This window comes from Camelina sativa, chromosome 10, assembly GCF_030686135.1.
Source record: "Camelina sativa cultivar CO46 ecotype springtype chromosome 10, ASM3068613v1".
Lineage (NCBI taxonomy): Eukaryota > Viridiplantae > Streptophyta > Magnoliopsida > Brassicales > Brassicaceae > Camelina > Camelina sativa.
In genome coordinates, this window is record NC_141889.1 from 10,287,811 (window position 1) to 10,298,293 (window position 10,483).

Consider the following 10,483-nt stretch of genomic DNA (forward strand, 5'->3'; position numbering starts at 1 on the left):
CAACTGTGTGATCCTATGGAAGTAGGCAATGTTCAGGTCACCCTCTTTTAACCAATTAATCCTAGATCTTTGCTTGAACTAAGCCTCTTCAACATATCTAAGAAACTCCTATTTGGAATGTAACTCTTGTTCTTGATGAAATAGAACAGTGGAAGGGGTCGTCATTGCCTGTGCCTGCACATTTTGAAGCAAAAGTGATATGCTCAAATTAACCCTAGAGCTACTCTCTCAAACAAGAGATCAATGTAGTACTTAGGGGTCGAATCCACAAAGACTCAAGATCAAACACAATAAATTTTAGAGTTTTTGATATTACGCTAAACATATTAAATTGTATTAAAAAAAAAGACAATGCAAAATATTAAATCAAAGGGTTGTGAATTCAGAAAATCAAAATGTTAGGCTTAGGGAATTTCTCAGGTAATTATGAAGTATTAAATCAATAGATTAATTAGGGTTAATGCAATAAAAATCAGATCTAGAACTCTAAACTTTTTGGTAAAATAATTCAGTTCTCACTGCAATTATTATCTAAATTTAAAACTAGAAAATCCAAATCTCTTTGTAAAATTCTAAGTTAAAAATCAGCTTTAAAAACAGGTTTAGATAAGTTCACAAAATCACTAATTCAATTCTCTTTGTAAAAAGTAATTTTGTTCATCAATGGTTTTAATCAGGAAAACAATTATATTCTCATATCAATTAATTTCCCTAAGATAATAATTCTAGGTGATCAATCAAGAACTATTGTGAAGAACAACCAAAGATGAAGATCATAAAAGATTAAGAACCCTAAAAATCACAGATCTAATAGATCATAAAAAAAAAAACCCTGTGAAAAAACCCTAAACCTAACAAGCAAATTACTCAGACATGTTTAATGAAGAACAAATCATTCTGAATAACATCCAATAGATATTAAAAGTAAAAAGAGAGAGTTTAGAAATCTTCTCTCTACAAAGAATTCAGATCCTTCTCACCTAAAAGCTCTCAATATCTCTCTCTCAAAAAAGCTGCTAGAAAATAATTTAAGGGTTTTCTAAAACCCAAAAATACTATTTATATGTCATAAAACACGTCAGAGACTTGTGTTGCAATTTAGGAAAACTTTAGGTAAAATTGTAAAACTTCCAATTTCTTCTTTCTCTCGTCGGATAAACATAGGTGTCGACCGATGCTCCTTCGATGCCAGTCGACGATGCTGCTCTGATCCGAGTCCAAGTTCTTTTCCTTATGTAAAATGCTCCAAAGTCATCCAAATAGCTCCACTTTGCTCCTTCGTGCCAAATTCCTAAATAACCTGTAAAGACTCAAAAACAATCCTAGAAACAAATGAAAAGACTCAAAAAACACACTTATATCATGGTTAAAAACCGTAAAAACCATGATATATCAACTTCCCCAGACTTAGCCTTTGTTTGCCCTCAAGCAAAACAGAAACTTAGACCTGTGAAAGAGGTTTGAAAACATAAGAACTCCCTTAACTGCAGACAACTGATCTTCGTACTCTTCATCGCCTTGACTCTCAAGAACTTACTTCATATACTTTGTCATTTGAAAAGCATCAACATTCCTTACTCAAATCCCACAATCCTCTGGAATCTCTAGCCTCACCATTGTCATCTCATTACATAAATTAAAGCAAGTAGAGGTGAGTCTTACCTTGGTGTATCGATCAGTGGCATATGGACTCTCTTCAGGCCAAGACATTCTTCATACATCTCCTTTCCTCTCCCTTTTCTCACTTCTAATGAGTTGTTTCTCCTAACTTTCTCTTCTTGTTTTTTTTTTTCAAATCAAAGATGTAAGCGAATACCGGGGTCATTGGTAATTACCTATCCCTCGCTTCCATGCTTTGTGTGATCATTTGATTCAAGAATAGAATAATTAGGTCACAGGTAATTTACCTACCTCTCTAAACTGATCAAAATCATCTCATCTTTTATTCTTCCTTTTTTTTTTATCTTTCTCTCTTTTTTTTTCACAAAACACTGAAGGGAAGAGAGAGGGGAAACATATTTTGAAAAATTGCACTGTCTTGTATGGCCTGAAAAAGAAGTTTAGTCCACTGATTTCCAACCCCAAAGTAAGAGATTAAGTCCGGTTAAAATCCTGATAAAAGTTGAGACAACGTTAGTTTAACTAGATATCCTTTGAATAAGGGCTTTCAGGATTGTTGATACAACTCATAGTCTTTTCCACACTTCAGTTCTGAGGTCAAGCTTAGTCAAGAGTCATTAGAGTATTAGCCAAAGAACAATAGTTATTAGTTAGAGATTATAATTCCAAAATTTTGAAAAATTTGACTCAATAAAAACAAAAATCGGTTTTGACACAATAAAAACCCAAAACTAAGTTAGTAGTTAGTACTAACCTCCCCCAGACTTAAACGACACTGTCCCCAATGTTTTCAAGCAAGGGAAGAGTAAAGAAACAAAAATTGTGTTGAAAAATTTGAATGAAAAGATGAATTTCCTCGGGTTACCCTATGGTGCCGACCGATGCCAGAGTTGTGTCGATCGACACCCTCGACGAACAGTGAATTTGGCCGAAACTCCTTAGTTGCAGTAAGTTGTGTTCTTGTGTTATTGGATTAATCCTTTTGATGTTAGTTCTGTTAAGAAGCACTCAAACACAAACACAAGTTAAAGGCAACATGATAGATAGATAACTCATAAGTTCACACAAATTTCAAACACAAACTGACTCAATGCAAGAAGAAAAATGACTCAAAAGGAAAAGAAAAACCTAGAAGTGGGTTGCCTCCCACTTAGCGCTTGTTTTCAGTCATTAGCTGGACTGTGTTGAAGCTCAGGCATCAGGTGGATCAGAACGTGGCAGTGAATGCCTCCCATAGCATGACCTCTTCATCCAAGGTGGTGTATAAGCAGTAGAAGAGTGAGGTCTACCAAGGACATGAGGAATAGGACCATGGCGGGATTTTGGGATGGGTTTGCTTCTTTTATGTCCTGCAAAATCATCAACAGAAGAAACAAGCGCTCTACGATAATCTCGTGGCTTGGTTAACTGCAAAACAGTTTTTGTACCTTTGAAAGCCTTGTTGATGATAGGAGGGGGTTTAGGTGCAGAGGATGTGTACCTTGGCCTTGCCTGGGACTCTGGAGTGTGGAGTGGGGAAGTTTCTGTTTGGGAGCAGTTTTTTTACTTGGAGCATCAGTTGTGGACAAGTGCAGGCTCGGATGTGGAGGGGTGTCGACCGATGCTAATGGAGCATCGATCCATTCTGAGCCTGTTGCTCGTGTAGCAGAAACTTTTTCAACAGAAAAAGTTTGTCCATCAATAGTAGGAGCTCTCCTCAGCTTATCCATCTCAAAGTTCAGACTCAAACCTTCCACATTCAGTGTTATGTGTCCATTCTGCACATCTATGATTGCACCAGTTGTTGGCAAGAAAGATCTTCCTAAGATGAGAGGATCACTAAGCTCTTTATCATACTTCAGCACCACAAAGTCAGTGGGAATCATGATGTTTCCAACCTTAATTGGAATATCCTCTAAAACACCTTCATGAATTCTTTTGGATCTATCAGCTAAAATAAGAGCAATCTGAGTTGGCTTGAACTCTGTCATCCCTAGTTTCACAGCAACAGAATGTGGCATCAAGTTAATACTAGAGCCTAGATCACAAAGTGAGTGTGCAAGCCTTCATGTTGAGATTGAGCAATCAAGTACAAAGCTTCCAGGATCTGGTAACTTATTAGCAGTCCTACACTGAATTGCTGCACTCACTCTCTCAGATACTATCACTTCTTGCTACTTCTCTTTTATCCTTTGAACAGGCTGGTTCAACAGAATTGCACTGACATCTTTTGTAAGTAGTGCTCCTTCTTCAGGGATTAAACCATACCATTCTCTTCACATACCGCTTAAGTGGTGGTGAAAGCTTTACTGCATCAATCAAAGATATCTCAATCATTACCTTATCCATCATTGCCTTGCATCTAGCTTCCTCAAGCTCCTGCTTGGACCTTCTTGGCTTAGTAAAAGGGACCTTAGGCTTGTACACCCTCTCAGCAGCTGTTGGAACCTCAGATTTTGCAGTTTCTGGTTCTGTCTGAGAGGGGTGTCGACCGACACCCATGTGGTGTCGACCGACACCATTGTCTGAAGTCGAATTCTCCGTCTCAAGTTTGGCCGATTGCCATCCTTCTTCTGCAGTTTCAATTTCTCCATCTTCTTCATCCCTCACTAATATGGCATTGCAAGCATGCTTGGGGTTTGACTCAGTTCTCCCAGGGAGAAATCCCTCTTGCCTCTTGACGGATCCAACTGTTTGAATAATTTGATTCTCTAGCTTATTGACATGAATGTTTAATGCATCTATCTTCCCATTCAGCTCAGTGTAGACATTGTCGATCTTTCCATTGAATGTCACTGTCATATTTTCCTGTCCCTGAAGATGCTGATCAAGCATGACCTCTATTCTACTCTCAGAAGAAGTCTTAGGAAGAGGAGACTGATAAGATGAGTTCCCATAGGTTCTTGTATAGCCACTGTTCTGTTGCTGCTTCTGGTAATATGGGTTAGGAGTGTATCCTGCAAAGTTCCCACTGTAAGGCTTGTTGCTTTGCTGATTACCGAATCTCTGACCCTGATTCCCATATACAAAGTTGACATCTGCTTCTTCATTCCCAGACTCAGGTTGTGGCTCAAATGATTCAACTTCAACAGCAAAGTGAACTGATTTCTTACCAACCAGGAGATTGTGAACGAAATCAAGCTTAACATTAATAGAAGCTAGCTGGTTTGAATCAAATCCTCCATGCAATCTCTTCCTTTCAGTATCTGCTCTCTTAGTGCTATTGCTGGAAGCCAAATTCTCAATCAAAGCTTCTGCATCTTCTGGAAATCTTGTCTTGAAGTTCCCATGGCTTGCAGCATCCAAAGCTAGCTGATATTCCCAGTCAATCCCTCTAAAAAAATGCTTAGCAGTTGCACCCTTGAAAAACCATGGTGTGGACAGTCCCTGTAATAGGCCTTGAATCTCACCCAAGCTGCCTTGAAAGCTTCATCTGGTCTTTGCTTGAAAGAGGACAGCTTCACTCTCAACTCATCAGACATAGCATCATCATAAAAATAATTAAGGAAGGCTACTTTGACGTCATGCCAATTTGTCAATGATCCAGCTGGTAACTGCTTCAACCACTGAGATGCCTCTCCTGCAAGTGAGTAAGGGAAAAGCTTGCAGAAGATGTAATCCTCAGTCACTCCATTAGCCTTGATACTGGTTACAAGATCCTCAAAATGCTCTATGTGGTCCAAAGGCTTCTCATTGGGCAGGTTAGAGAAAGGTCTCTGCCCAACTAGTTGAAAGTAAGCAGGTTTCAACTCAAAATCATTCCTCTGGAATGGAGGAGGAACAATAGCAGACCGGTTCTCATACACAAGATCAGCCCGGTTGTAGTCAGCAATGGTCCTGATCAAGTCTCGGTTGTTCTCCTGTCTTCGAACCAGATTCTCGACGTGGTTTACAGCTCCACGTCTGTCTGCAGGAAGGGGGTGTCGATCGATGCCCTGTTAGCGTCGGTCGGCACCATCGGCCTGTTCGTCAACAACAAGAACTTGCTCGCCAATAGCCTGCTCATTGACAACAACAGCTTCAGCAATAACATTCCCTTCTGCATCAAGCTTTTGGCGCTGCTCATTGCGCAAGTGGCCCTCTTGATCCCTCAAAACACCATCCGCATCTGGTCTCAATATGATTAGGTTGACCATCTTTGCTGATTTGGCTGCTTTTGTGTTATCTCGCTCTAGTTGTCCTAACTCTTGGTTTGTAAGCTTAACAACTGGACAAGTAGGATTCTTCCTGGTATTTGGCTTAGGCATATACCTGAAACACACAAGAGAAAAGAAACAAAAGCGTGTAAGTAGAAAATAAAAAGAAAAATTTAGATGAAATACAATACTCAAATCTAATGGTAGATCAAAGAGTCCCCGACAACAGCGCCAAAATTTGATATGCTCAAATTAACCCTAGAGCTACTCTCTCAAACAAGAGATCAATGTAGTACTTAGGGGTCGAATCCACAGAGACTCAAGATCAAACACAATAAATTATAGAGTTTTTGATATTACGCTAAACAGATTAAATTGTATTAAAAAAAAAAGACAATGCAAAATATTAAATCAAAGGGTTGTGAATTCAGAAAATCAAAAGTTTAGGTTTAGGGAATTTCTCAGGTAATTATGAAGTATTAAATCAATAGATTAATTGGGGTTAATGCAATAAAAATCAGATGTAGAACTCTAAACTTTTTGGTAAAATAATTCAGTTCTCACTACAATTATTATCTAAATTTAAAACCAGAAAATCCAAATCTCTTTGTAAAATTCTAAGTTAAAAATCAGCTTTAAAAACAGGTTTAGATAAGTTCACAAAATCACTAATTCAAATCTCTTAGTAAAAAGTAATTTTGTTCATCAATGGTTTTAATCAGGAAAACAATTATATTCTCATATCAATTAATTTCCCTAAGATAATAATTCTAGGTGATCAATCAAGAACTATTGTGAAGAACAACCAAAGATGAAGATCATAAAAGATTAAGAACCCTAAAAATCACAGATCTAATAAATCATAAAAAAAAACTCTGTGAAAAAACCCTAAACCTAACAAGCAAATTACTCAGACATGTTTAATGAAGAACAAATCATTCTGAATAACATGCAATAGATATTAAAAGTAAAAAGAGGGAGTTTAGAAATCTTCTCTCTACAAAAGAATTCAGATCCTTCTCTCCCAAAAGCTCTCAATATCTCTCTCTCAAAAAAGCTGCTAGAAAATAACTTAAGGGTTTTCTAAAACCCAAAAACACTATTTATATGTCCTAAAACACGCCAAGGACTTGTGTTGCAATTTAGGAAAACTTTGGGTAAAATTGTAAAACTTCCAATTTCTTCTTTCTCTCGTCAGATAAACATAGGTGTCGACCGATGCTCCTTCGGTGCCGGTCGACGTTGCTGCTCTGATCCGAGTCCAAGTTCTTTTCCTTCTGTAAAATGCTCCAAAGTCATCCAAATAGCTCCACTTTGCTTCTTCTGTGTCAAATTTCTAAATAACCTGTAAAGACTCAAAAACAATCCTAGAAACAAATGAAAAGACTCAAAAAACACACTTATATCATGGTTAAAAACCGTAAAAACCATGATATATCAAAGAAGTTAGTCTTTCTCACTCTATTTTGGTTGTCCGAAAAATTCTCTCTAGAAAGTTTTTTTTTATATAATATTGAAATGTTCCTACAAACTCAGTATTTGGGTGAGAACTATAGTTTTTTCTGCCGACAAAGTCATACAATAGAGAAACATTTGAATCTGTCTAAGCGTTTTAAGTCAAATAGTATTTGGAAAACAAAACAATTACTACTATTCGTTCTAATCAAAATTCAAGAATATTTAAGAATCATAGTAATTGTTTACTATTTACAGTTTATAAATGAAATATGGTGAAAAGTTCAACAAACCCTAATCGATCGGGCTATTTGTTTTTGATAACCTTAATATGGTGTGAAAATTCATACTACTTCAGTACTTGTCATTTCCAAAAGAAACACCAAAATGGGCAAAGGAGAATGGGCGCGCGTTGTTGGTTTATAGTTTATATTGGCTGCAGGTGCAACCGTGCAAGAGCGCAATGGCCTTTGCTCCTTCGATTGCAGAAGAATATGACTTAATATTTTTTTTTTGGAACAATTTTCTGATTATAGCATGCTCATTTTCACAAATTTACATGTTCGTAGAAGTAGGTAATTGTATTTTCTTTAGTATAGCTCTCTAAGCATTATGGTTAAACAACATTAGTTACTTGCCAAGGTAAGAAGTACTTTTCTGTAATCAATATAACATTTCAATTCTCGTTACCATTCATCAATAATCAATATAAATATTTTCTACGGCTATATATATACCTACGATACGCGCGAGAGTCGACCCCGACAAAAGAGATGACTCACCTTTAATTGAGAATGGAAAATGACTAAATTTAAAATTGCCGTCGAGCCTTGTAAAGATCTTACTGGGTGCCGACTGTCAGCCGGCGATAAGGAGTGTAAGGTGTGCATTTGCACTGGAATCACTTTAAATTAGCATAAAAAATAATGTATTTAAAAGTCAAAAAAAATTTCAAAAAAAAACTATATGCAAATAAGGCCCATTTTTTTAAAATTGAACTAGGACCATAAATTTTTTTGGGATATTTACACCGGTCCGACTCATATAACTCTATCAATGAAAGACAAAAAATAAAGAAAAATAAACTTACACTAGAAATATCTAACGATGACGACAAAAAAAAAAAGAAATATCTAACGATAGACCAAAAGTATTATCGTATAGCGATATTATCCTAAACAACTACGAATTAAAACATTTTACTTACTACGAAACTAAACAAAACAAATTTCTAAAAATCTAAAATACTACTATATAATTATTGCCAAGATCAGTCCAATCTTTTTTTATTTTATTTTTTAACAAAAAAGATCAGTCCAATCTTGTTATTCTTGTATGACTTAACTATTGATTAATGACAACAATCACTCCCCGGCAACTTCTCCACCCGAATCACCACCACCATAAGCTTCGACCCGGCGATGTTCTCTACATCTTCCCCACTCATGCATCGCCAAATGAAGTTTTTTCCCGGCGAGAAGAAAATCCACCGCCTGAACCGCCGTCAAAATCTCAACTATCTTAGTCATCGTGGTCAACCTCAGCTTATCCGCTTCAACCAATAAACCAGCCATATCCTCTTCATGCTTATCAAGCGCACGCTCCACCACCACGTCAGTTTCGCCGATCTCCTCTTTGTAAAATGCAGCCATGGCCATAGGTATATCCGCCGTGTCCTCTTGTAAGCTTGCAGATTGCTTACTCAGCTTGTTCTCTGCCTGCACCGTTTTCAGATGAAGCTCGTTGATCTTGAATAATTGCTCAGCCGTTAGATCACTCATCGAGTCTTCTCCTCCCGTTTCTCCATGTGTCTCACCAAGAGCCATGCTTAGATCTAGGGAAGAGCAAATGAAATTATTGTTATTTATTTATTTAAGCAATACATTTTGAAGTGTTATCATAAAGAAATATCATGAAAATAATCTTAAATTTTATATCAAAGCTATAAATACTACATTCCATCCTTCTATATTTGTTACTTGTGTTCATATTACTAAAAGTCCAATTGTATATGTTAAATCCAAAAAACTAGAAAACTAAGGTTCAAAAACTATATAAAAATAATAGACCCTAACTTAACAATTACAAATCATAAATATAAATCTATAGTTTCCAAATTAAATGCACTTAACCACACTTAATATAGAGTTTTGCAACTTTCATGCATGGAACCCTAAAATTTACATATACAACAAACTTGGAAGTATTCTTGAGCTAAGTCTTACCGTCGATGTTGTCGTTACGGAGGAAGTTAGAGAAACGGTGCTCAGTTTGAGACCCACACATGGCGTATATGAGTCGTATAAACGAAGAAGGACGACAACCTCCAATCCAAAGAAGTGCGTTTTCAAGACAAGTGTTCCATGTCGGAGCGTAATAGTTTGAGCTATATCGACGGGAGTGTTTGGACCGGTTTCCGGCGTAATCTTCAAAGTCTCTGAGCGCCGTTCGTGCCAAATCTCGAAGCTTGGCATCATCTTTTTCACCGTTGGATAGAGCTTGTTTAAGCTCCGTCATCCGTCTGGCTTGTAAACTCATCCACTCGTTATAACAATCTTCTTGAACTTTTTCTATGTTTGAGCTCGGATTCTCCATATTTTTTTCGTTGAAGTTTTGTATTTTATGTTTTGGTTTCGTGCAGTATATATTGTTTGAGATTATGCACCAGTACCAAACTTGCAATATTTTATTTATATATGTATGCTTGTTTTAACGTTTTGTGTTTATGTTTAGGAGTTAGGAAGTAGAAAGAAATGCGTATTTTGAGGATAGAAAAAGCCAAAACAAAGTCATGCATGGATACGTTACGTGCAACCACGGTCACGGAAACGAATGACTTCTCGTTTTGTACAAAATAAAAATAAAATTTACTACTAACTTTTGTCGTTTATTAACATCAGTTTTTTTCCGTATGTTACTATGTTATATAAATAAAGTAAGTATTTTCGGTTGCATGCCCTCCTCTTAGGCGCTCACTGCGAGCGGTCATCATCGAAGGCGGAATAGAGTAAACCTCTCGACTAAGTTACCGAAGTTTATATGTATTCCAATTGATACAAATTAGAAAAGAAAGGTAGATAACGACAACGCGTGACAAACAAAAGGTAGATATAAAACGACAACAACCTAAAAACTATATTGTAAGATCTTTATCAGTTGTCGAAGACATGTAGTGATGTAGAGGTTTTTAGATAATGGAAAAGAAAACTGTCTAACACGAAAATTAATTAGACAACACCCTTACAGGTTTAGAAATCATAAATCTAAGGAGTTCGATAATTTGGGGTCGAAAG

General features: G+C 36.7%; 2 protein-coding genes across 2 annotated transcripts; both read right to left on the minus strand.

Annotated features, from left to right (window-relative positions):
• Positions 1–1,951: 1,951 nt before the first annotated feature.
• LOC147935961 (uncharacterized) lies at positions 1,952–8,087 on the minus strand. Its single transcript, XM_087468263.1, has 2 exons — positions 7,973–8,087; positions 1,952–5,850 (listed from the first exon to the last, which is right to left on the minus strand). Exon 2 carries the CDS (start codon positions 4,432–4,434, stop codon positions 3,850–3,852), a length of 585 nt encoding a protein of 194 aa, XP_087324389.1. The 5' UTR covers positions 4,435–5,850; positions 7,973–8,087; the 3' UTR covers positions 1,952–3,849.
• A 375-nt stretch (positions 8,088–8,462) lies between these two features.
• On the minus strand, positions 8,463–9,887 carry LOC104718448 (protein DOG1-like 1). The gene is made up of 2 exons (XM_010436200.3): positions 9,416–9,887; positions 8,463–9,024 (listed from the first exon to the last, which is right to left on the minus strand). The coding sequence occupies exons 1-2, from the start codon at positions 9,783–9,785 to the stop codon at positions 8,555–8,557; spliced, it is 840 nt and encodes a 279-aa protein (XP_010434502.2). The 5' UTR covers positions 9,786–9,887; the 3' UTR covers positions 8,463–8,554.
• Positions 9,888–10,483: the final 596 nt, after the last annotated feature.

Excerpts from the sequence above, each read along its gene's own strand:
- LOC147935961 (XM_087468263.1), bottom strand. The coding sequence starts at position 4,434 with ATGCTTGATCAGCATCTTCAGGGACAGGAAAATATGACAGTGACATTC.
- LOC104718448 (XM_010436200.3), bottom strand. The coding sequence starts at position 9,785 with ATGGAGAATCCGAGCTCAAACATAGAAAAAGTTCAAGAAGATTGTTAT. Across the intron at positions 9,025-9,415 it reads CCGTAACGACAACATCGACG|ATCTAAGCATGGCTCTTGGT; the intron begins GTAAGACTTAGC and ends GCTCTTCCCTAG.